At 41.6% G+C, this 27,439-nt stretch overlaps 1 protein-coding gene across 6 annotated transcripts in view; it reads right to left on the bottom strand.

Moving 5' to 3' along the window:
- Window positions 1-27,439, bottom strand: part of TENM2 (teneurin transmembrane protein 2) — a 1,209,082-nt gene that overhangs the window by 76,397 nt on the left and 1,105,246 nt on the right. For all 6 annotated transcript variants that reach the window (XM_029218183.1, XM_029218182.1, XM_029218184.1 and 3 more), the window contains 4 exons: window positions 25,806-26,016; window positions 21,415-21,534; window positions 17,990-18,251; window positions 16,954-17,221 (listed from right to left, as the gene is read on the bottom strand). In XM_029218183.1, the coding sequence (XP_029074016.1) occupies window positions 16,954-17,221; window positions 17,990-18,251; window positions 21,415-21,534; window positions 25,806-26,016 (861 nt within the window). The remainder of the gene's footprint in view (window positions 1-16,953; window positions 17,222-17,989; window positions 18,252-21,414; window positions 21,535-25,805; window positions 26,017-27,439) is intronic.

Raw genomic sequence — 27,439 nt, 5'->3', positions numbered from 1 at the left:
CTAGTGCCTGGTTTGTGGCCTTGAAATATTATTTCTCATTAACAGGAATCAGGGCTCCTTGAAGAAACGGCTGGAACAAGAAATGAACAACAGAAGACCAGGCGATTTGATCACACCAGATAGCAAGGAAGGAAATACAATCTACTAGGGCCACGTCAAAAGAATTTGGGAATCAGCTTGAAGAAGCTTCCACTGACCAAAGATGAGACAATTTGACTATGAGGAAAGATAATAACTTCAATGGATATATTAGAGGTATTTCATCCTGTGAGTTCATAATGGTATTTAAAAACACTGATTTGCCACCAGTAGAGGATGTGAGAGAGCCAACTTATTAGGTTGAAAACTGGTAAATAAAGGGAAAGAATCAAGCATTTATCCTTTCTTTCTTATTTGAACTGTACCTCAAATAACCAAGTAGTTAATGAGAAAGTATGTCTATATAAAAGTATTCTAGCTAGTAAATAATAAAGAAGCAATGACAATTAAAATATCATTCTGCAATCCCTAATGACCTAATGAATCTAGGCAATGAGCATCAATGCTGCTGAAATCACAAAAGAATAGACAGGCTGACATTAGTCACCTCCAGACAGAAGAAGACAGAACCATCTATCAAGCTGTCTTGCTTAAAAAAAAAAATCAAAGAATAAAATACTTAGGAATAAATTTAACCAAGGAGGTGAAAGACCTGTACACTGAAAATGACAAGAAAGTGATGAAAGAAACTGGAGAAGACACAAATAAATGGAAAGATACTCTATGCTCATGGATTAGAAGAATTAATATTGTTAAAATGTCCATACTACCCAAAGCAAAGTACAGATTCAATGTAATCCGTATCAAAATTCCACTGCTATTTTTTCACAGAAATAGAAAAAACACTCCTAAAACCTGTATGGAACCACAAAACCCTGAGCTGTCAAAGCTATCTTGAGAAGAAGAACAAAGCTAGAGGCAACACACGCTCAGATTTCAAACTATATTACATGGCTATAGTAACCAAAACAGTATGGTGCTGGCATGAAAACAGACACAAAGATCAATGGAGTAGATTAGAGAGTCCAGAAGTAAACCCAAGCATACATAGTCTATTAATTTATGACAAAGGAGCCAAGAATATACAATGGGCAAAGGACACTCTCTTCAATAAATGGGTTGGGAAAGCTGGACAGCCACATGTGGAAAAAAAAAAAAAAAAGAAAAAGAAATTGTACCACTCTATGCCACTCACAAAAATGAACTCAAATGGATTAAAAGCTTGAATATAAGACCTAAAACCATAGAACTCCTAGAAGAAAACATAGGCAATAAGCTCCTTCACGTCAGTCATTGCAATGATTTTTTGAATTTGACACCCAAAGCAAAGGGAACTAAAGCAAAAAGGAACAAGTGGGACTACATCAAACTATAAAGCTTCTGCACAGCAAATGAAACCATTCATAAAATGATAAGGAAACCTACTGAATGAGAGAAAATATTTGCAAATCATATATCTGATAAGGGGCTAATGTCCAAAGTATATAAAGAACTCATACCACTTGACAGCCAAAAACCAAAGAACGCAATTAAAAAATGGGCAAAGGAACTGAATAGACATCTATCCAAAGAAGACATACACAAGGCCAATGGTATGTGAAAAGATGCTCAGCATCACTAATCTTCAGGGAAATGCAAATCAAACCTACGATGAGATATCACCTCACCCCTGTCAGAATGGCTATCATCAAAAAGAGGATGTGGAGAAAAGGAACCCTTGTGCACTGTTGGTGGGAATGTAAACTGGTGCAGCCATTATGGAAAACAGTATGGAGGTTTCTCAAAAACTTAAAAATAAAACTACCATAGGAGCCAGCAATTCCACTTCTTGGTATCTATCTGGAGGAAACAAAAACATCAACAGTGAAAAGATATATGCACCCCTATATTCGTTGCAGCATTACTTACAATAGCTAAGATATAGAAACAACCAAGGTGTCCATCGACAGATGAATGGATAAAAATGACGTGATACACAATCAATGAAATATTATTCAGCCGTACAAAAGAATGAAATCTTGCCATTTGTGACAACATGAATAGACTTTGAGGGCATTATGTTAAGTGAAATAAGTCAGATAAAGAAAGACAAATACTGTATAATCTCACCTATATGTGGATCTAAAAATCTGTGTAAATAGGAATATCATTTGCTCTAAATGCCTCAATGTTTTATTGTGATAAATAGTAAACTTTGGGGACTTCCCTGGTGGCACAGTGGTTAAGAATCCACCTGCCAATTCAGGGGACATGGGTTCAAGCCCTGGTCTGGGAAGATCTCACATGCCACAGAGCAACTAAGCCCATACACCACAACCACTGAGCCTGCGCTCTAGAGCCTGTGAGCCACAGCTACTGAAGCCCGCGCGCCTAGAGCCCGTGCTCCACAACAAAGAAGCTGCCACAGTGAGAAGCCTGTGCACTGCAATGAAGAGTATCCCCCGCTCACCACAACTAGAGAAAGCCCGCATGCACCAACGAAGACCCAACGCAGCCAAAAATAAATAAATCAATTAATTAAAAAAATTTTTGGAGAAATCTAAGTAATGTTTTTAAAGTGTTTATGAAACAAAGATGATCATAAGCAGAATTTAAAAAAAATAAAAACAAACATAGCAAAGAACAAAAAGCCAAGCTCTTGTACAGGGAACAGACTGGTGGTTGCCAGAGGCAGGGGCTGGGTGGACCAAACAGGTGAAGAAAGTCAAAAGATACAAACTTTCAGTTAAAAAATAAATGAGTCACAGGGATGTGATATACAACATGGTAACTATAATTAGTAATGCCGTACTGTATATCTGAAAGTTGCTAAGAGAGTAGATCTTAAAAGTTCTCACCACCAGAAAAAAAATTTGTAACTATGTATGGTGACAGATGTTAACTAGATCTACTGTAGTCATCATTTTGCAATATATACAAATATCAAATCATTATGCTGTATACATTGTATGTCAGTTAAACCTCAAACAAGTTGGTATAGATAAAATATCAAACTTGAACCTAGAAAGCCTCAAGGTCCAACTATCAATTTATAGGAGATATAGGACAGAGGAATATGTTAAACAGCCACAGGTGTGCAATCAGAAAACAAACCAGACTATGGGAAATGCTACAGGCAAACAATACAGTTTCTTCAACAAATAAATCATAAAACCTAAAAAAAGAGGTTGAAATGGAAGGAGAAACCATAGATTAAAATAATTGAAGAGGGGTTTCCCTGGTGGTGCAGTGGTTGAGAGTCCGCCTGCCGATGCAGGGGACGCGGGTTCGTGCCCCGGTCTGGGAAGATCCCACATGCCGCAGAGCAGCTGGGCCCGTGAGCCGTGGCCGCTGAGCCTGCGCGTCCGGAGCCTGTGCTCCGCAGAGGGAGGGGCCTCAACAGTGAGAGGCCCACGCACCGCTAAAAAAAAAAAAAAAATACTAATAATAATTGAAGAGAAATCAGCCAGTTGCACAAGGTGGAACTCGTCTGGATTCATAGTAAGTAAAGGTAAAAATCTATAGTAATTACACAAAGGAACATGAGAGAAAGTCAAAGTAACTAATACCAAAGACAGCAGAAAAAGAAAGAAGGAACAATGGATCACAAAAGGGCCAGAAAACAAAGAATAAAATGACAATACTAAGTCCTTATCATTAATTAGTTTAAACGTAAACAGATTAAATTCTCCAATCAAAAGACATGAAACGGCTCAACGAATAAAACCAACAAGAGCCAATGTTATGATGCCTATAAGAGACTCACTATAGCCATAAGGACCCATATGGACTGAGAATGGAGGGATGGAAAAAGGCATTGCAAACTTTCAAGCAAATGGTAATCCCATCTCCCCCAAAAAGCAGGGGTAGCTATATTTATATCAGACAAAATAGACTTTAACTAAAAGTGTTAAAAAGAGGCAAAGAAGGCCATTATATAATGGTAAAGGGGTAGATACATCAAGAAGATATAACAATTATAAATATTTATGCACCCAAGAGTGGAGCATGTAAATATATAAAGCACAAACTAGCAGAGCTAAAAGGAGAAATAAACCATAATAGGATAAAGTTGGGGACTTGAATATCCCACTCTCAAAAATGGACAGATCATCCAGACAGAAAGTCAAAAAGGAAACAGAGGATTTCAACAACGCTATAGACCCAATGGACCTAACAAACATACATAGAACATTCTATCCAACAATGGCAGAAGTGTACGTGGAACATTTTCTAGGATAGACCATATGTTAGGCCACAAAACAAGTCTTAGCAAATTCAGGAAGATTAAAATCATACCAAATATCTTCTCTGACCACAATGCCATGAAACTAGAACTCAATAACAAGAGGAAAACTGGAAAATTCAAAAATATATGGAAATTAAAAAACACTCTCCTGAATAACCAATAGATTAAGGAAGAAACTAAAGGGGAAATAAAAAGAGACAAATTAAAATGGAAACACAAATACCAGAACTTCTGGGATGCATTAAAAACCAGTTCTAAGAGGGAAGTTCATAGCAATAAGCACCTACATTAAGGAAGATCCCAAATAAACAATCTAATTTTGTGCCTTAAGGAACTAGAAAAAGAAGAACAAACTGAGCCCGAAGTTAGCAGAATAAAGGAAATAATAAATATTGCAGCATAAATAAATAAAATAGAAAAGAGAGAAACAATAGAAAAGGTTAACCAAACAAAGAGTTGGTTCTTTAAAAAGATAAACAAAAGTGACAAACCCTTAATTAGACTGCCTAGGGAAAAAACAGAGAGGACCCAAATAAAATTATGAATGAATAAGGACACATCATTTAATAATTTATACTACAGAAATACAAAGGATCATAAGAGGCTCCTCTGAATAACTATACACCAACAAACTGAACAACGTAGAAGAAATGGAAAAATTCTTAAAGACATACAACTTACCAAAACTGCATCAGGAAGAAATAGAAAATCTGAATGACCAATTGCTAGTCAGGAAGAAATAGAAAATCCGAACGACCAATTGCTAGTCAAGAGATTGAATCAGTAATCAAAAATCTCCCAATGAAGAAAAGCTTAGGACCAGATGGCTTCACTGGTGAATTTTCCCAAACATTTTAAGCAAAATCAACACCAATCCTTCTCAAACTCTTCCAAAAAATCAAAGAGGAGGGAACACTTTCCCACCCTCATTTTCAAGGCCAGCATTACCCTGATACCAAAACCAGAAAAGGACACTATCAGAAAAGAAAACTACAGGTCAGTATCCCTGATAAGTACAGATGCAAAAATTCTCAATAAAATACTAGCAAATCAAATTCAGCAGCATATTAAAATGATCATACACCATAATCCAGTGGGATTTATCTCTGGAATGCAAGGATGGTTCAACATATGCAAATCAATCAACGTGATAATCCAATTAATAGGATAAAAGAAAAAATCATATGATTATCTCAGGAGATGCAGAAAAAGCATTTGACAGTACTCAACATCCATTCATGATAAAAACTCTTAACAATATAGGCATAGAAAAAACCCAACTCAACAAAATAAAGGCCATATATGACAAGCCCGCAGCTAACATCATACTCAATGGAAAACTGTTGAAAGCTTTTCCTCTAAGATCAGGAACAAGACAGGAGTGCCCATTCTCACCACTCCTAGTCAACACAGTATTAGAAGTCCTAACTGGAATAATCAGGAAGAAAAATAAATAAGATGTATCAGAACTGGAAAAGAAGCGGTAAAATTGTCCCTATTTCCCAATGGCATGATTTTACATATAGAAAATCCTAAAGACTCAAAAAAAAATGTTAAGACTTAATCAGTAAATTCAGTAAAGTCGCAGGATACAAAATTAACATACAAAAACCAGTAGCATTTCTATACACCAACAATGAATTTTCTGAATAAGAAATAAAATAAATAAATCCCATTTATAATAGCATCAAAAAATACTTAGGAATACATTTAATCAAGGAGGTGAAAGATCTCTACTCTGAAAACTACAAGACATTGAAAGAAAACACAAATAAATGGAAGGTATCTTGTGTACATGGACTGGAAGAATTAAGAGTGTTAAAATGTCAATACTACCAAAAGCCATTTATAGATTCAATGTAATTCCTATTAAGATTCCAACAGCATTTTTTTTATGGAAGTAGAAAAAAACACTCCTAAAAGTTATATGGAACCACAAAAGACTCCGAGTAGCCAAAGAAATACTGAGAAAGCAGAAAAAAGCAGGATGCATCATACGTCCTGATTTCAGGCTATATTATAAAGCCATAGTCATCAAAACGGTATGGTACTGGCATAGAAACAGACAAAGAGACAATTGGAATAGAGCTGACAGCCCAGAAATAAACCCATGCATATATGGTCAACTAATATTTGACAAAGCAGCCAAGAATACTCAATGGAAGAAGACAGTCTTTTCAATAAATGGTGCCAGGATAATTGCATATTCTCATGTACTAGAATGAAACTGGACCCATATGTATACCACTTACAAAAATTAACCCAAAATGGATTAAATACTTAAACGTAAGACCTGAAACTATAAGGAAACAGGAATAAAGCTCCTTGACATGGGTCTTGGTAATGAGTTTTTTTGGCTATGACACCTAAAGCACAAGTAACAAAATGGAAAATAAGCAAGTGGGACTACATCAAACTAAAAAAAAGCTTCTGCACAAGAAACCATAAAAGTGAAAAAACAACCTATATAATGGGAAAAATATTTGCAAATAGTAGATCTGATAAGGAGTTAATATCCAAAACACATAAAGAACTCATACAACTCAATAGCAAAAAACCCAAATAATCCAATTTAAAAATGGGCAAAGGACCTGAATAGACATTTCTCCAAAGAAAACACACAAAAGGCTAACAGATACATGAAAAAATGCTGAACATCACTGGTTATTAGGGAAATGCAAACGAAAAGCACAATGAGATAACACCTCATGCCTATTAGAATGGCCATCAAAAAGACAAGGGATAACAAATGCTGGTGAGGATGTGGAGAAAAGGGGACCGCTGTGCAACGTTGGTGGGACTGGAAACAGTATGGAGGTTCCTGAAAAATTAAAAATTAAAGTACCATATGATCCAGCAATTCTACTTCTGAGAATGTATCTGAAGAAATGGAAACACTATGTCAAAGACATATTTGCACTCCCATGTTCATAGCAGCATAATCAAGATATGGAAACAATGTAAGTGTCCAATGATGGATGAATGAATAAAGAAACTGTAGTATGTGTGTGTGTGTGTATATATATATATATATATATATATGTATATGTATACATATATATACACATACATACAGTATACATAAGTGTGTGTATATATGTGTGTGTGTATATATATATATACACACACAGTGAAATATTACTGAGCCATAAAAAATGGGAAATCCTACCATTTGCAACAACATGATGGAACTTGAAGGCATTATGCTAGGTGAAATAAGTCAGACAGAGAAAGACAAACACTGTATGATCTCACTTATATGTGGAACTAAAACCAAAACAAACTCATAGAAAAACATATCAAACTTGAGGTTTACCAGAGGCAGAGAGTGGGGAAAGGGGAAATTGGATGAAGGTGGTGGAAAGGTACAAACTTCTAGATACAAGATAAATAAGTACTAGGGATGTAATGTACAACATGATGACTAGAGTTAACACTGCTGTATGATATACAGGAAAGTTGTTGAAAGACTAAATCCTATGAGTTCTCATCACAATTTTCCTTTTTTCTCTTCTTTTTTATTGTTTCTTTATGAGAAGATGAATGCTAGCTGAATCTATTGTGCTAATCATTTCACAATGTAAGTAAATCAACTATCATGCTGTATGTCATAAAGTTATACAGTGATGTAAGTCAATTATTTCTCAGTAAAACTGGGAAAAATGAGCTAGTGATGAAAGGGAAAACTACAGATTCAAAAAATTTAAGAGAACCCAGCTATTCCCTTCTTGGTATATATCCAGAGGACACCAAAACATTAATTCAAAAAATATATACACCTCTATGTTCACTGCAGTATTATTTTCAATAGCTAAGATATGGAAACAACCTAACTGGCCACTGATGGATGAATGAATAAAGAAATTGTGGGAGGACGAGGGAAAGATGGCGGAAGAGTAAGACACGGAGATCACCTTCCTCCCCACAGATACACCAGAAATACATCTACACGTGGAACAACTCCTACAGAACACCTACTGAACGCTGGCAGAAGACCTCAGACCTCCCAAAAGGCAAGAAACTCCCCATGTACCTGGGTAGGGCAAAAGAAAAAAAGAAAAAACAGAGACAAAAGAATAGGGATGGGACCTGCACCAATGGGAGGGAGCTGTGAAGGAGGAAAGGTTTCCACACACTAGGAAGCCCCTTCGCGGGCGGAGACTGCGGGGTGGTGGAGGGGGAGAGCACAGCAACAGGGGTGTGGAGGGCAAAGCGGAGAGATTCCCGCACAGAGGATCGGTGCTGACTGGCACTCACCAGACTGAGAGGCTTGTCTGCTCACCTGCCGGGGCGGGCGGGTCTGCGAGCTGAGGCTCAGGCTTTGGTCAGAGCGCAGGGAGAGGACTGGGGTTGGTGGCGTGAACACAGCCTGCAGGGCGTTAGTGCACCACGGCTAGACACGGGAGGGAGTCCGGGGAAAAGTCTGGATCTGCCGAAGAGGCAAGAGACTTTTTCTTCCCCTTTGTTTCCTGGTGCGCGAGGAGAGGGGAATAAGAGTGTTGCTTAAAGGAGCTCCAGAGACGGGCGCGAGCCGCGGCTAAAAGCACGGACCCCAGAAACGGGCAGGAGACGCTAAGGCTGCTGCTGCCGCCACCAAGAAGCCTGTGTGCGAGCACAGGTCACTATCCACACCTCCCTTCCGGGGAGCCTGTGCAGCCCGCCACTGCCAGGTTCCCGGGATCCAGGGACAACTTCCCCGGGAGAACGCACGACACACCTCACGCTGGTGCAACGTCATGCCGGCCTCTGCCGCGGCAGGCTCGCCCCGCACTCCGTGCCCCTCCCTCCCCCCCGGCCTGAGTGAGCCAGAGCCCCCGAATCAGCGGCTCCTTTAACCCCGTCCTGTCAGATCGAAAAACAGACGCCCTCCGGCGACCTACACGCAGAGGGGGGGCCAAATCCAAAGCTGAGCCCCTGGGAGCTGTGAGAACAAAGAAGAGAAAGGGAAATCTCTCCCAGCAGCCTCAGGAGCAGCGGATTAAAGCTCCACATTCAACTTGATGTACCCTGCATCTCTGGAATACATGAATAGACAACGAATCATCCCAAATTAAGGAGGTGGACTTCGAGAGCAAGATTTATGATTTTTTCCCCTTTTCCTCTTTTTGTGAGTGTGTATGTTTCTGTGTGAGATTTTGTCTGTATAGCTTTGCTTCCACCATTTGTCCTAGGGTTCTATCCATCCGTTTTAATTTTTTTTCTTAATAATTATTTTTTATTTTAATAACTTTATTTTACTTTACCTTTTCTTCCTTCCTTCCTTCCTTCCTTCCTACTTCTACTAATTCTTTCTCTCTACTTTTTCTCCCTTTTATTCTGAGTCGTGTGGATGAAAGGCTCTTGGTGCTGCAGCCAGGAGTCAGTGCTGTGCCTCTGAGGTGGGAGAGCCAACTTCAGGACACTGGTCAACAAGAGACCTCCCAGCTCCACATAATATCAAACGGCGAAAATCCCCCAGAGAACTCCATCTCAACGCCAGCTCCCAGCTTCACTCAACGCCCAGCAAGCTACAGTGCTGGACACCCTATGCCAAACAACCAGCAAAACAGGAACACAACCCCACCCATTAGCAGAGAGGCTGCCTAAAATCCTAATAAGTCCACAGACACCCCAAAACACACCACCAGACGTGGACCTGCCCACCAGAAGGACAAGATCCAGCCTCATCCACCAGAACACAGGCACTAGTCCCCTCCACCAGGAAGCCTACACAACCCACTGAACCAGCCTTAGCCACTGGGGACAAACACCAAGAACAATGGGAACTACGAACCTGCATCCTGCAAAAAGGAGACCCCAAACACAGTAAGATAAGCAAAATGAGAAGACAGAAAAACACACTGCAGATGAAGGAACAAGATAAAAACCCACCAGACCAAACAAATGAAGAGAAAATAGGCAGTCTACCTGAAAAAGAATTCAGAATAATGATAGTAAAGATGATCCAAAATCTTGGAAATAGAATAGACAAAATGCAAGAAACATTTAACAAGGACCTAGAATTAAAGATGAAACAAACAATGATGAGCACCACAATAAATGAAATGAAAAATACTCTAGATGGGATCAATAGCAGAATAACTGAGGCAGAAGAACGGATAAGGGACCTGGAAGATAAAATAGTGGAAATAACTAATGCAGAGCAGAATAAAGAAAAAAGAATGAAAAGAACTGAGGACAGTCTCAGAGACCTCTGGGACAACATTAAATGCACCAACATTCGAATTATAGGGGTTCCAGAAGAAGAAGAGAAAAAGAAAGGGACTGAGAAAATATTTGAAGAGATTATAGCTGAAAACTTCCCCAATATGGGAAAGGAAATAGTTAATCAAGTCCAGGAAGCACAGAGAGTCCCATACAGGATAAATCCAAGGAGAAATACGCTGAGACACATATTAATCAAACTGTCAAAAATTAAATACAAAGAAAGCATATTAAAAGCAGCAAGGGAAAACAAACAAATAACACACAAGGGAATCCCCATAAGGTTAACAGGGGATCTTTCAGCAGAAACTCTGCAAGCCAGAAGGGAGTGGCAGGAAATATTTAAAGTGCTGAAGGAGAAAAACCTGCAACCAAGATTACTCTACCCAGCAAGGATCTCATTCAGATTTGATGGAGAAATTAATACCTTTACAGACAAGCAAAAGCTGAGAGAGTTCAGCACCACCAAACCAGCTTTACAACAACTGCTAAAGGAACTTCTCCAGGCAAGAAACACAAGAGAAGAAGAAGACCTACAATAACGAACCCAAAACAATTAAGAAAATGGGAATAGGAACATACGTATTGATAATTACCTTAAATGTAAATGGACTAAATGCTCCCACCAAAAGACACAGACTGGCTGAATGGATACAAAAACAAGACCCATATATATGCTGTCTACAAGAGACCCACTTCAGACCTAGAGACACATACAGACTGAAAGTAAGGGGATGGAAAAAGATATTCCATGCAAATGGAAACCAAAAGAAAGCTGGAGTAGCAATTCTCGTATCAGACAAAATAGACTTTAAAATAAAGACTATTAGAAGAGACAAAGAAGGACGCTACATAATGATCAAGGGATCGATCCAAGAAGAAGATATAACAATTGTAAATATTTATGCACCCAACATAGGAGCACCTCAATACATAAGGCAAATACTAACAGCCATAAAAGGGGAAATCGACAGTAACACATTCATACTAGGGGACTTTAACACCCCACTTTCACCAACGGACAGATCATTCAAAATGAAAATAAATAAGGGAACATAAGCTTTAAATGATACATTAAACAAGATGGACTTAATTGATATTTATAGGACACTCCATCCAAAGACAACAGAATACACATTTTTCTCAAGTGCTCATGGAAGATTCTCCAGGATAGATCATATCTTGGGTCACAAATCAAGCCTTGGTAAATTTAAGAAAATTGAAATTGTATCAAGTATCTTTTCCGACCACAATGCTATGAGACTAGATATCAATTACAGGAAAAGGTCTGTAAAAAATACAAACACATGGAGGCTAAACAATACGCTACTTAATAACGAAGTGATCACTGAAGAAATCAAAGAGGAAATCAAAAAATACCTAGAAACAAATGACAATGGAGACACGACAACCCAAAACCTATGGGATGCAGCAAAAGCAGTTCTAAGAGGGAAGTTTACAGCAATACAAGCCCACATTAAGAAACAGGAAACATCTCGAATAAACAACCTAACCTTGCACCTAAAGCAATTAGAGAAAGAACAAAAAACCCCCAAAGTGAGCAGAAGGAAAGAAATCATGAAAATCAGATCAGAAATAAATGAAAAAGAAATGAAGGAAACGAAAGCAAAGATCAATAAAACTAAAAGCTGGTTCTTGGAGAAGATAAACAAAATAGATAAACCATTAGCCAGACTCATCAAGAAAAAAAGGGAGAAGACTCAAATCAATTAGAAATGAAAAAGGAGAAGTAACAACTGACACTGCAGAAATACAAAAGATCATGAGAGATTACTACAAGGATCTCTATACCAATAAAATGGACAACCTGGAAGAAATGGACAAATTCTTAGAAATGCACAACCTGCCAAGACTGAATCAGGAAGAAATAGAAAATATGAACAGACCAATCACAAGCACTGAAATTGAAACTGTGATTAAAAATCTTCCAACACACAAAAGCCCAGGACCAGATGGCTTCACAGGCGAATTCTATCAAACATTTAGAGAAGAGCTAACACCTATCCTTCTCAAACTCTTCCAAAATATAGCAGAGGCAGGAACACTCCCAAATTCATTCTACGAGGCCACCATCACCTTGATACCAAAACCAGACAAGGATGTCACAAAGAAAGAAAACTACAGGCCAATATCACTGATGAACATAGATGCAAAAATCCTCAAGAAAATACTAGCAAACAGAATCCAACAGCACATTAAAAGGATCATACACCATGATCAAGTGGGGTTCATGCCAGGAATGCAAGGATTCTTCAATATACGCAAATCAATCAATGTGATACACCATATTAACAAACTGAAGGGGAAAAACCATATGATCATCTCAATAGATGCAGAAAAAACTTTCGACAAAATTCAACACCCATTTATGATAAAAACCCTGCAGAAAGTAGGCATAGAGGGAACTTTCCTCAACATAATAAAGGCCATATAGGACAAACCCACAGCCAACATCATCCTCAATGGTGAAAAACTGAAAGCATTTCCACTAAGATCAGGAACAAGACAAGGTTGCCCACTCTCACCACTCTTATTCTACATAGTTTTGGAAGTTTTAGCCACAGCAATCAGAGAAGAAAAGGAAATAAAAGGAATCCAAATCGGAAAAGAAGTAAAGCTGTCACTGTTTGCAGATGACATGATACTATACATAGAGGATCCTAAAGATGCTACCAGAAAACTACTAGAGCTAATCAATTAATTTGGTAAAGTTGCAGGATACAAAATTAATGCACAGAAATATCTGGCATTCCTATACACTAATGATGAAAAATCTGAAAGTGAAATCAAGAAAACACTCCCATTTGCCATTGCAACAAAAAGAATAAAATATCTAGGAATAAACCTACCTAAGGAGACAAAAGACCTGTATGCAGAAAATTATAAGACACTGATGAAAGAAATTAAAGATGATACAAATAGATGGAGAGATATACCATGTTCTTGGATTGGAAGAAGCAACATTGTGAAAATGACTCTACTACCCAAAGCAATCTACAGATTCAATGCAATCCCTATCAAACTACCACTGGCATTTTTCACAGAACTAGAACAAAAAATTTCACAATTTGTATGGAAACACAAAAGACCCCGAATAGCCAAAGCAATCTTGAGAACGAACAATGGAGCTGGAGGAATCAGGCTCCCTAACTGTAGACTATACTACAAAGCTACAGTAATGAAGACAGTATGGTACTGGCACAAAAACAGAAAGACAGATCAATGGAACAGGACAGAAAGCCCAGAGATAAACCCACGCACATATGGTTACCTTATCTTTGATAAAGGAGGCAGGAATGTACAGTGGAGAAAGGACAGCCTCTTCAATAAGTGGTGCTGTGAAAACTGGACAGGTACATGTAAAAGTATGAGATTAGATCACTCCCTAACACCATACACAAAAATAAGCTCAAAATGGTTTAAAGACCTAAATGTAAGGCCAGAAACTATCAAACTCTTAGAGGAAAACATAGGACACTCTATGACATAAATCACAGCAAGATCCTTTGTGACCCACCTCCTAGAGAAATGGAAATAAAAACAAAAAAATGGGACCTAATGAAACTTCAAAACTTTTGCACAGCAAAGGAGACCATAAACAAGACCAAAAGACAACTCTCAGAATGGGAGAAAATATTTGCAAATGGAGCAACTGACAAAGGATTAATCTCCAAAATTTACAAGCAGCTCATGCAGCTCAATAACAAAAAAACAAACAACCCAATCCAAAAATGGGCAGAAGACCTGAATAGACATTTCTCCAAAGAAGATATACAGACTGCCAACAAACACATGAAAGAATGCTCAACATCATTAATCATTAGGGAAATGCAAATCAAAACTACAATGAGATATCATCTCACACCGGTCAGAATGGCCATCATCAAAAAATCTAGAAACAATAAATGCTGGAGAGGGTGTGGAGAAAAGGGAACACTCCTGCACTGCTGGTGGGAATGTGAATTGGTACAGCCACTATGGAGAACAGTATGGAGGAGGTTCCTTAAAAAACTACAAATAGAACTACCATATGACCCAGCAATCCCACTACTGGGCATATACCCTTAGAAAACCAGAGTCATGTACCAAAATGTTCATTGCAGCTCTATTTACAAGAGCCCGGAGATGGAAACAACCTAAGTGTCCATCATCAGATGAATGGATAAAGGAGATGTGGCACATACATACAATGGAATATTACTCAGCCATAAAAAGAAACGAAATTGAGCTATTTGTAATAAAGTGGATAGACCTAGAGTCTGTCATACAGAGTGAAGTAAGTCAGAAAAGAAAAGACAAATACCGTATGCTAACACATGTATATGGAATTTAAGAAAAAAAAATGTCATGAAGAACCTAGGGGTAAGACAGGAATAAAGACACAGACCTACTGGAGAACGAACTTGAGGATATGGGGAGGTGGGAAGGGTGAGCTGTGGCAAAGCGAGAGAGAGGCATGGACATATATACACTACCAAACGTAAGGTAGCTAGTGGGAAGCAGCCGCATAGCACAGGGAGATCAGCTCGGTGCTTTGTGACCTCCTGGAGGGGAGGGATAGGGAGGGTGGGAGGGAGGGAGATGCAAGAGGGAAGAGATATGGGAACATATGTATAACTGATTCACTTTGTTATACAGCAGAAACTAACACACCACTGTAAAGCAATTATACCCCAATAAAGATGTTAAAAAAAAAAAAAGAAATTGCAGTATATATAATCGAATACTACTCAGCTGTAAAAAGAATGAAAGCCTGCCAGTTGTGACAATGTGGATGGGCCTTGAAGGTATTATGTTAAGTGAAATAAGTCAGAAGGAGAAAGACAGATCCTGAATGATTTCACCCATATGTGGAATCTAAAAAACAAATGAACAAACAAAATAAAACAAAAACAAACTCAGTGATACAGAGAGTAGATTAGTGGTTACCAGAGGGAAAGGGGTTTGGAGGGTGGGCAAAATGGGTGAAGGGGGTCAGCTGTATGGTGATGGGTACTAACTACAGCTGTGGTGGTGATTACTTTGTAGTGTATACAGATGTCGAATTATAATGCTGTAAACCTGAAACCTGTATAATAACAAAAAACTTGTTGCAAAAGGTAGATCTTATTTGGATTCTGAGTCAAACAAATAAAGTACTACTTTATTTTATGCTACTCATGAGGCAACTGAAATATTGAACAATGACTGGCTATTCGATATTAAGAACTTATTGTGTTTCTTTGTTGTGGTATTGTTGTTATGCTTTTAAAGTGTTTTTTAAGGATACACTCTGATATACTACAGACGAAATGATCTGATGTTTGGGACTTGCTTCAGAAAAATATGGGAGGCGGAGGAGTGGATGAAGGTAAGGAGGAAACAAGATGTGTTGATAACGGTAGGAGCTGGAGTACATGCGGTGCTTTATGATATGCAGTCTTCTTTTTGATGTTGGCTATCATTTTGATATTGGCTAAAGCCTGACATAATATTTATTAAATTAGCCACTGTTTACATTTAAATGCACTCGTTACTCCAATAACTTACTACTGTCTTTAAGTTATTAACTCCACCCATTGGCGAAGCAGACCGCAAGGGCAATATTCTGAGCATGTGTAGCCTGCTAGGGCTGTGACTTTAGGCAACTTGCTTACCCTCTCCCTCTGGTCCCATGGTAACTTATTGCAGTTCTTGAAAACCACAAGCCTACTGGTGAAGAAAATACAGGATTCTGGATTTTAATGAATCCCAGACAGCTTTCTACAAGTAAGAAAATATACTGGGTAGGTTGACATGAATCCACAGCTCACGACTCTTCAAAGACCGATAACGATACGACCCTTCTCTTACGCTGGTCTTTCCCAAGTGGGAAATCACGTGATCCCCTCAGAGGCAAAGCCTGAAACATAGCATGTGGCTTTCAGCCCCCCTCTAGCTCCGTCTTCTGGTTCTCTGGTTCTGTGCCACCTGAGAGTGTTCTCTCTGGAACATGATCGAGCCCCTGCCCACCTCTCTCCCCATCTCAAAGAGTCTCCCTGTCCACTACATTCCAGCCACACTGGCCTAGCTTTGTCCTTCAAAAACACCTCCCTCTTCTCTTTTTCTGCCAGGAAAAGAATGCTCTTTTCCTGATTTTCACACAGCTCCTTTTCATTCAAGCCTCTGTTTAAACATCATTGCTGAGGAACCTTCCCTGAACGCCCACTCACCGTTGCCCCTCTTCCCCAGTACACAACACGTTTTTATTTTCATATTAGCACCTAACGCTGCTTGATATTTTCTTGTCCAGGCTGTGTTTATTATTTCGATCCCTCAGTAGAATAGGAAGTCCACGGAAGAGGACGCTTGTCTGCTTATAGACCACTGCCTCCCTAGCTACTAGAATAGTTCTTGGCACATACTAGGAACTCAATAAATACAGGTTGATTTAATGCATGCCTAAATCCAAGAATCAATAAGGGGTTGAAACTGAAACATACCAACAGCGTCAGAGAGTCCGTAGACCCTTTGGCCATAGGCATCCGTCTTATCCCAGATGAAGGTGTAGGCCAGGTTGGGAGAGGCCTGGAATGACTTCTGGAAGAGGTGCCCCTCTACAGCTACCATGAGATGAACCTTGATGAGGTTCAGGGGCACCGTAGACTGGGTCATGGTGATCTTCAGCAGCGACTTGTAGCCTGCGGTCCTGGAGCTCAGGTAGCGAAGCTTCACGTTGGAACCAGGGAGCTCAATTTCTTCATGAAGAACCTGGAGAGGGAACGCAAGGTAGATACACTGCATCAAAGGCACCCCGGCAGCTGGGCTGCTTGCAACCCAAGGCTACCTGTCTGCTACCACCCCCACCAAAGAATCACGCCTTACGGGGGAGTGCAAGAACCACATTCCATGGCTGAGAAGAGAGAAACCGCCCCCCCCCCCCCGACAACCAAAACTTTATCCTGCACTACGGAGCAAAGTGGCTGAGGTGATTATTTTTGGATTAATAATTATTCTTGGTCACTGTTGTGCTTCTTTTTAAAACCACGCTGTTGGCAAAAGATGTAAATAAGAACAGCAGGCTTTATTGCTAGTTGCATGCAAGGAGGCCACAAGAGGCTGTAATTATATGAACCTGCAACTTCCACCGACAATTGCTATAAAGCAACAGGGAGGCAATAATGTAATATGCCCTCTGTCGTAACACTGATGTAGATCATTAAAGCGCCTCTTATCATGTATCTCTGTGACTAACAGGAATAAAAAGCAATTTGCAGGTGCGTTGCACATATGTGTATTGTTTTTATTCTATTAAAAGCTCCAGTGACTGCTAAAGTCTGGAAACATCCGGAATGTCCAGGAGAGATTCAGTTTTCTCTCCAGTGACTACAAATTCTACTGCGTTCTTACTTTTTGTCCCTCCCCCTTAATATTAGTTTCTGGCTTATCCAGGCAGAGAGAGATGGTGGGAGGAAGTCAGCCAGCCAGTTTGGGGCAGGGCAGTATTGAGAGTCCCACCCTGGTACCCGGTGCTCCTACCTGGGTCTCAGGCACGATGGGATTCTGCCCAGGGGCAGCGCTGAAGAAGGTGGACAGCGGGGAGGAGATGATGATTGGATCCGGCCGGACAAAGCCACTGAGGTCACAGCTGGGGATGGAGTTCTCCTCTGTCTTCATCACCAGAGTGTCCATGGCATAAAAGCTATTCCACGGCAGCCACACGGTACGCTCCTGGCTCATGAACGGGGCTCGCTCAAAGTGCAGGGTCAAGGAGGCGCCGCCATTGGCGATCAGGTCAAACCTGGAGAGGGGGTAAGTGAGCTCACTGAGAGGGGTGAACTCACCTGCAGACCAGGTAGGTGCTCTGACCTCCAGGCTTAAAGTAGTGGGAGGGGCGGAGCAGGCAGGAGAAGAACATGGGCTTTGTGGGAACCCAAACTCTACCACTTACTAGTTGTGTGACTGTGGGCAAGTTGCTAACCCTCTCTCAGCCCCCGTTTTTTCATCTGTGAAATGGAAATAATTATACCAATGTCCCGGTGTGGCTGAGAGGATGAAATTTTGTGATGAATTCAAAGTAGGGGTCAGCCGACTCGGCCCATGAGCTACCACGACCTGTTTTGGTAAAAAGTTTTATTGGAATCCCAGCCACGCCCATTGATTGGCTTATCCTCTCCAGCTGTTTCTGACCTACAGTGGAAGAGCCTGGTAGTTTTAACAGGAACCATATGGCATCAAAGCCTAAAATAGATACTACCTGGCCCTTTACAGAAAATGTATGTCCCCCTCCACCCCCCTGCCCAGGTGTAAAGCATTTAGCATCGTGCTAGGCTAATAGGAGTCTTCACTACATAGTGGAGTTACAATGATTCGATTCTAGGACACAGGGAGGAGCTCATGAAAGCTTTCTTTTCATCAACCTGTACTGTTTCTGTTGGTTTCACAGAACCTTAACGTTTTTTGAGATATAATTGACATATAATATTATATTAGTTTCAGGTGTACAACATAATTCAATATTTGTATATACTGTGAAATGATCACCACCATAAATCCATTCATCACCACACCTAGTTACAATTTTTTTTTCTTGTGCTAAAAACTTTTAAGATCTGTCTCAGCAACTTTCAAATATACAGTGTGGTAATAGTAACTATAGTCACCATGTTATACATACATCCAGGACTTATTTATCACTACAAGTGTGGACTTTTTAAACCCCTTCATCCATTTTGCCTTGTTTCTGATACTTTTTTCCAAAACACAAATTTATTTGGCATTTGGATGAAATGGTTTCTGATATTTTTGACAATCGTTCTTAAACTATATTCCTGTTTTCCTCCAGAGCTGGATGGAAGTGTGTTACTAGTAAAGTAAAATAAAGGTAGTTCTTCCCCAATTAATGGAAAAGAACGTTAATGGAGAGAAGTCTCTCAATTTTGTGCTTTACTCCTCCGCCGGGATCTCAACTCTTTGAGGGCAGTGGTACTCCCTTGTATACACTTCAGAATCCCCAGCAACCAGCAGAGTTCCTGGATCACAGTAAAAACTCAATGAAAATATACGGACTCACTGGCTTCACTGAATTTTGGTAACACTTTTAGTGTTTTTCAATAGACGTAAAACGAGTGAACATGGAACATATGAATATTAAGGTAAATATCATGGTGGAAGAGTTTATTCTATTAATTTGTTTATATTTTATTTTGGGACATGCACGCTGCTGGGGACGCTTTTTCTTTTTAAATTTATTTATTTTTGGCTGCATTGTGTCTTCGTTGCTGCACACGGGCTTTCTCTAGTTGCGGCCAGCGGGGGCTACTCTTGGTTGTGGTGCGCGGGCTTCTCATTGCGGTGGCTTCTCTTTGTTGTGGAGCACGGGCTCTAGGCACAAGGGCTTCAGTAGTTGTGGTGCATGGGGTCAGTTGCTCTGCGGCATGTGGGATCTTCCCAGACCAGGGCTCAAACCCGTGTCCCCTGCCTTGGCAGGCAGATTCTTAACCACTGTACCACCAGGGACGCCCGGGGATGGTTTTGTAGCGGGTACAGGAGAGTCAAATGTTTTGAAGTGAAATTGTTCCTCGTTGGGATGATAGCATCAAACCACCCATGTCTGTGGTACACACCACTACACAACAGATTGCGGGATTCCTCGGAGCATTTCCAAACACACCCTGTGACTTCCAGGGCTTTGCTACCTGGACAAGCTGAAGAATCACCGATCCGTGAGGTTGGCTAGATGAACTGGGAAGTGGATTTAGGCGATAATTAGTCAGGAAGCAGCTGAGAGGGATCGGGGAGCATAAGGTGGTGAGAAACCTCAGACCGAGGACTCAGAAATGTCCTCTGGTGTCGTCACAGGACTTACAGGGCAAGAACACTGGCTTCTAAGAATGAACAAGCACCGAGGCAGCTCGGCATGGTACACCTTCACAGTCCTAGTGCTTTCAGCTAATTAGAATTGCCTGCACCTAGTGAATACCGAGAATATTTGGTTTCACAGGTGAAAATAGGAGGACAGGGCTACTGTGGGCTGGTGATTTTTGAAACTACCTGCAAGGCTACCTTAGGACATTAGAAAAAAAGCCCAGATTCTTCACCAGAGAAAGGCAAGATTCACAGCACATGATACGTTTATGATTTTCCAGGTTCCAGTTTTATAGAAAAAGTGTTGCATCAGATTTACATCAACCGTCTCCTCTTTCATTTGGAATAGAATACAATAGCGTGTCTGTGTGTGTTTTAAGGCTAGGGTGGGTGAGTTGTTTTCCCCTTCCCACAGATTTCGTTTCTTCTTTTTATCTTTTTCTTTAAATTTCAAGTCCATGCCCAACGGATTAAGGAAACGACAGCTTTCATCTTGGTGGAGGCTGCATGGGTGCGGGTTTTCAATCAGAGGATAATAGGGAAAGGTTGCCTCCTTCACACCGCAGGGTGACAGCTAAATGTATCTAATTAGGCTTCTCTGATTACATCCCACCCCCTCAAAACAGGAGCAAAAATAACACAACTCCTAAAGCCACAGATGAAAGCAGAAGGGGTTCACCACAGGACACTGTGGCATGTGGATCCTTGTCACCCTGCACTGCCTTTGATTTAAAATAAAATAGGAGTGAGGTTCCAAGAGCTACTCTCCCTTCCTTCTGGCCTCCGCCACACACACACACACACACACACACACACACACACACACACACACTCTCACAGAAAAGCATTTACCTGCCATGGAAAAAGCATTGCTGTGGGCAGCCCTGGAGAGGTTGGCCATTCTAGTTATTTTCCATTTCTGAGACCATACTAATATATATATATATATATATATAGGGGGGATTCTCCCTAGAGATCTGGCCTGGTGGGTCTCCCCCCAGTCCACAAGGGGGAGGCACGTGGTTCCAAGCCAACAGCACCATCTGTCTCTTTGCAGCCTCAATCCTAAGTAAGTGGAGCCCCATAAAGCTACTTACGTGCCATCTTGGCGGGTAATGGTGTAGCCGTATTTTGGATACTTGACAAAAGACACGTTCACACCAATCAGGGGAGTTCCATCTGTAGTTACTACTTGGCCTCGGATGAGAGAAACCAAGCTGAGAGAAAGAGAAACACAAGCTTTTGAGCCCCAGGCAGGAGAACAAGGGGACAAGGGAGTGTCGTAGAGTTCCCCTTCCCCATTGCCCACCCCCCCATCCCCTCTGGTCCCTAAGGCAAGGACGAGACCTTTAAACATGAACTTCTGGCTTCACACAATCACATCTCCACGAGAGATGTGGGCCAGAGGGATGTCTCAATGCAGGCGTTCCCCGAGGAACAGTCTGGGGTGAAATCCACGGGCAGCATCTTCAGTCACTCTGCTGGGCGATGGGGTCCCCTGTGCACACTCCCTCTGCCCTCAGCCTCACTCCGTTTCTTGACATCACTTGCCTTTTGCTTGGCCCGAGCTTCAGGCTGCCCCTCATCACTCATGTTTGTGCCTTAGCCTGGCACGGAGAGTATTATCCTCGGGTGAGAGCTTCCCCATCTGCCTACTCATTTCCTTTTTTGGCCGTGGAGGAAGGCACTGTTACTCTTCTCCTCCAGGCTGGGATGACAGAGGGAGTGGGGGGTTGGGTGGTGGGAGCACACAAAGGTTTTTTATGAGGCTGGGACATATACATACATTATTTTTCCTGTTGCCCTTTAAGAGCAAAGTTTCTCACAATCCATGCCATCCTGAGGAAAAGAGAACATTAGAGATTTTTTTTTTTTTTTTCTGGTAGAACTATCTTGGATTCTGGATTCCATGTAACTATGTATTTCTCTTACATCAAATTCCTGCTCCCAGGATTTGGGGCAGGGGAGCGGGGAGGTGATATACCTCTCAGCTTTTTGCCACCATGAGAGAAAGCCCCCCTCTCTCCAGATCACAGTAATTAGAACTTTCCCAAAGATGCCAGCATTCAACCAGCTCCTTCTGGGAAATCCCATAAAGCAATAGAGATGCCACAATAGTCTACTCAAAATCCATGCAGAGAGAATGCACATGCCTCACTTCACCTGAATTCTCCTGACTTCATAGAGAAATGGGCTAATGAGAAGTTCAATTTTTGTACTAAGTTTCCAGCCTACCAGGCAGGTTTGCAGCTGTACCGTTGGCCTTCAAGCCACTGGGCAATATGGCGAAGGCAGAGAGGTTCTCAGGCGTTCAGATTCTTGGACACACTCCCAATTTCTGGACCAGGTAATCAAGCTGACCCGTTCTTTGCCAGAATCTTGTCCAAGTCTCCTCAATTTTTTGGAATGCACTTATTTCTGCAGTCCCAGGTGAACCCAAAACTGGAGGGATGCTCTCTCCAAGCACCTCTCTTTTCTATTAGCAATCCCCCCAACTGTTCAACTCCCACCCCTTGGTGATCTCAGGAGGGTTTAGACTGTTCCACTGACAGCTCTAATTGTCTGCTACTGGCTGCCTATCAAATGAATTCCATTTTTAGCTGGTTCCAACCACAATGCCATACAGTCTTTTGAAAATGGAAAACTAATTTATGAAAATAATTCTTTCGTTCAATTCCATTTCCTTATCTTAGCTCAGACTAAGATTTCTTTCAGGCCTTCCTAGACACTATTTTAAAATCAGTGATGTGTGTTGATGACCACAAGGTACAAGCTGCTTGTGATGAGAAAACAAAATTGGGAGTACATCCCACAGTGGAGTATTTTTCCCCTCCATTTTTTATACAACTGTTATTTCTTTTAAATCATTCCTGTAGCATAAGACTTTGCAGAGTGCCACAGGAATAAAGGGAGCTGGGTTGCCTGTGACTTCTACCCTCAATTTTCCTAATTCTTCACTGCTGCTGGCTTCCTATCGTCTCTAGGCAGTCAATTCGCAGAAAAGATTCAGCTAAGACATGCTATCAGTTCGTTCCTATTTATGATTATTGGTGTGTAACAATTATCACATTATCTAGATAGTGAGATCTGCTCTATAAATTATAGTGGTGGAGTCCAGGCATTTTAGTTATTTTTGTATGCCATTATCTAGGGGAAACGCCTTCTTAGCAGTCTTGAATTAAGCTCTTTTTTACTCCTAGCTTTGTCTTTCATTATTTGTCAGAGGATAATGCACTGAAATTCACATGCTTGGTGAACTTCAACCTATGTCTTGGAGTAACATTTTGCATTTCTGAATTATGGATCCAAGCCGACATGCTGGAGCGTGGAGCTTTCTCTCAAGCAAGCTTCTTTTGCCCAGATCTCTGGGGCTGGTATAGTCTACCAAATATTCCGGAGCCCCTGCCTGCTCCCTACATCTTGCCTCTAACTCAAGGTGCCTTCTGGGAGTGGTAACTACTGGTGAGGAGGAGAAGATTGATTTTCAAGGCACAGGTGAAGAAAGAGTATGAAGAGGAGATGAGGAAATTACTGGATTTAGGGTAGAAATAATAAAATGTTAATAGGAAGCCGACTGAAACAGAGCACGAGCCTTTGACAGATGCCCTTACAGTCTAAGCAAACTGTATGCAGACCTCACCGAAATGCTCACGGACTAGTGCAAGGGCCTGTCATGAGTCTCTGGCAATGGGAATTATGTTCATAATTAAAAAGAAACATACCTACACAATCCCCGTCCCAGAACTGGGATTTAATAAGCAGGGAAAATATATTTTTGTTCCGAGATCTGTGGTTTATTTTTTTGAGGGTTACTCATATTAAAATAATATTACTGTGTGTAGTATAATCTGTACGTATTAATTTAATTTTAACAATCAAGAAAATAAAGTTTGAGGTTAAATAACTTGCCTAACATGACACAGCTAGAGGGTGTTGGGGGGGGTGGCTGAAATAGACAAGGGCTGAGATTATTTTTTTCTTTTCTATTTTATTTTTAGTAAAACCAGAACAGAGAGAGGCTAAAGTTGCTGGCCCACGGTGACCTCATTAAGAACCCTCATAGTCAAAGAGCTGCCAGGAATTGGGGCTGCACAGCTTCCCAGAGAGTTCTAAGGGGCTGTAGAATTAATTGGCTGTACCATTACCCACCACTTCCCCGTCCCACCCTCGCCAGGCTCTCCCAGGGAGGAGCGGAGGCTCAGTCATGGCCTGATGATGTTTCCTCCCCAAAGTCTAATGAGGGAGGCTCCAAGACAATCACTTATAAGGGTAAGGGCTCCTCCAAGAAGTAAAGTCTGTTATTTCCTTTGCCAGCGAGAAGTCTGCTTAAGCAGTGTTATTTCCCGAGTTGCTTCAGGGTCTGCCCAGACCTAAGTGAGGATGAAGAAAACTAAGAGAAAGATGGCATGAAGAGGGCTGTCAGAAGGGTAAGGGAGCAGGGACAAGTTCCTAGTTCCTAGAGGTTCCCAGTTCTTATTTCTCCATGAGAAGGGGTGCCCCCAAGAAGATCACACCCACCATCCTCACATCTGCGGACACCAGCATTATCTGGACCCAGTCCGACCCAGAGTGAGATCAGAGATGTGCAGGCAGGCCTGAAGAACATCCCTGCCTCTCCTATCCTTCCTTCCGCCCTCAGAATCAGAAACAGTGCCTAGAAGACAGAACGGGCCAGGGGGTATCTCAAAGCCAACTCTTCCCCTTGCTTTGTTCTCCAGGGGTACAGTTCTAACCTGCCCTGGCGGTGGTGGGGGGGAGAGGAGAGGCCAAGCTGATTACAAAATAAATCCAGAATTTGCCTCTAGAATATTCATAAGCCTCACATTAGCAACTGAGAGCAAATGGAAACTCAAGAGAAACTCCCATCCCACCCCTACCCCCCGCCACTTTGGAATGAGAAGGGGACACGCACTGGCACAATGTCTAGCACAAACTCGGCAATTAGCAGATGCCACTGATGGGGTGGGTGACTGTGAGGATTAGAGCCAACCTACTTCAAGCCTCTAGCTCATCACAGGCGTTCAATAAATTCTAGCCACTGGCATCATCTTGACTCTAAGATGCCACAAATGCTAAGTTGTGTTATTAAGTTTATAACTGCTTTTAGAAAATACTCTGCTGAATGAAATATTTCAGGGATGATCAAATAAGAGCCACAAGGAGAGGTATTCTAAAAGGAGATTTAATATAACAATAATATCATAAAATAATAGATCGTAAAAATGATCTAGAAACCAGGCAATCAACAGGTGTCTCTAAGCAGGTTCTGGGTTGCAGGTGGCCAAATCCCATAGAGGGACCAGGACTCTGCTCTGGAGCTTGACCCACAGAGAGGAAAGGGCCTTCTATGAACCAGAGCAGGGAGCTGCTCCCATGGGGTAGTTTCCAGGCCAACTAGGCCCACAGAAAAACCAGGAGCACTTCCTCCTGCTTGGACAGGAGGGGAAGCAGCGACCTCAGCCACCCGCGGGGACAGAAGGGCGCCTACCTGCTGTTGAAGGGGTTGTCTCCAGGAATGATGTGGGTGCTGTCTTTGCCGGCCAGGAGCTTGATGCGGTCATAGAAGGACTTCACTGCGGGTGAGTCTGTCTGGCCCTGCTTAATGATGTCCAGGGGGTCCCGGGACCCCCGACAGAGCAGGCTGTTCTGACAGGCTGACTGCAGGCAGCAGTCAGGGTCCAGGCAGTCCACCAGGCCATCTGGAAGGGCAGAGACAGAGCTGGGGGTCAGCAGATATCACGGCACAAAGCTGCTCTGAGATGCTAACACCTTGTCCCGAGCAGCCTCAACCCTTCCCAATGGTCTGAATTGGCAGGTTTCACACAACAAGCCTAGGATAATTCCACTATATACTCACAGGAAGTACAAGACTGAAAGGAAATACTTGAGAATGCGGACAAATGGTTATCCCCAGGTAGTAGATTAGTGTGTTTCTCTCTTTTTCTTTCTTGTATTTTTCTGGAATTTCTACTTTTTCTATCATGAGCAAGTAGTATTTGAGTGGTTGGCAATAAAAACAAACATGTTGCTCTTAAACAACATTGCGCAAAAGAATTACCTGTTGCCAGATCTCACGGGCCCGTGCTAATGGGTGTGCAAGTCATCAAAATGCATGGGATTCCTTAAATCTTGCTTCAATGGAGAAAAGCATTCCGTCCCTTCTCCCTCTAAGCCAGGGAGGGTACTGCTGACTAGTGGGAGAACCAGGGTGATGAGTTTGACACTTTCCAGGAAATGTGGAGAAATGGCTTTAGCTTGAGCACCCACAAACTAAGCCATTAGTTTCCCCAATTGCTCCTGGAACTATCTTCCCCATACCTGTAGGACTTTGAACATTCTGATTTATTTGCCTAGATTCCTGCCCCTCCACCTCTTTCCTGAGCTGATTCCTATTCATCTACCCTTCAACAAATATTTGAGTGCCATGAACATTCTGATTTATTTGCCTAGATTCCTGCCCCTCCACCTCTTTCCTGAGCTGATTCCTATTCATCTACCCTTCAACAAATATTTGAGTGCCATCCCTGTTCGGGAAATAAAACAGGGAACAAAGAATGATGGTGTCTGTCCTTAAGGAGCTGACAGTATAGTGGAGGAAACAGATTATGACTCATCCTTTAAGACCCAGGCTAGGTGTGGCCTCCTCCAGGAAGCCTTCCCGATGATGCCGTGGCTAGGTTTGGTATTCCCGTTCTGTGTGTCCCTGAATCAGAGATTCTCAGAGAATGGTTTTGCGTCACAATCCTGTAGGGAGAATCAAGGGCCTACCCCAGAGCTCCCCAGGCATAGCTTCCAGGAGCAGGTCCTGGAGTCTGCACTTTAAACATGATTCTCAGGTGATTCTAATGCACAAGAAATACTAGAAACCGCTGTTAAAGCCAACTTGCTTGTACTAGAATTAATTGTCTCCGTATGCTTGCCTTCCTGTCTGGAAAATGAGCTCTTTGAAAAGAACAGTGTCGTATTCGTTTTTATATTCATGCCTCGCTTAGTGCCAACCATGGAATCAGGCACTCAACAAATGTTTGTTGAATGAGTAAATGACTGTTTCCCATTCCTCACATGTCTGTTAGGGCTGAGGATGGGGGTGTTTAGGGCAGTGTTTGCTCCTTAGAATTCCTA

Source organism: Monodon monoceros, unplaced genomic scaffold (assembly GCF_005190385.1).
Source record: "Monodon monoceros isolate NGI ecotype Baffin Bay Population unplaced genomic scaffold, NGI_Narwhal_1 Super_Scaffold_12, whole genome shotgun sequence".
Classification (NCBI taxonomy): Eukaryota; Metazoa; Chordata; class Mammalia; order Artiodactyla; family Monodontidae; genus Monodon; species Monodon monoceros.
Note: the sequence above shows the minus strand (reverse complement) of the source record. Positions and strands in the feature narration are given on the sequence as shown.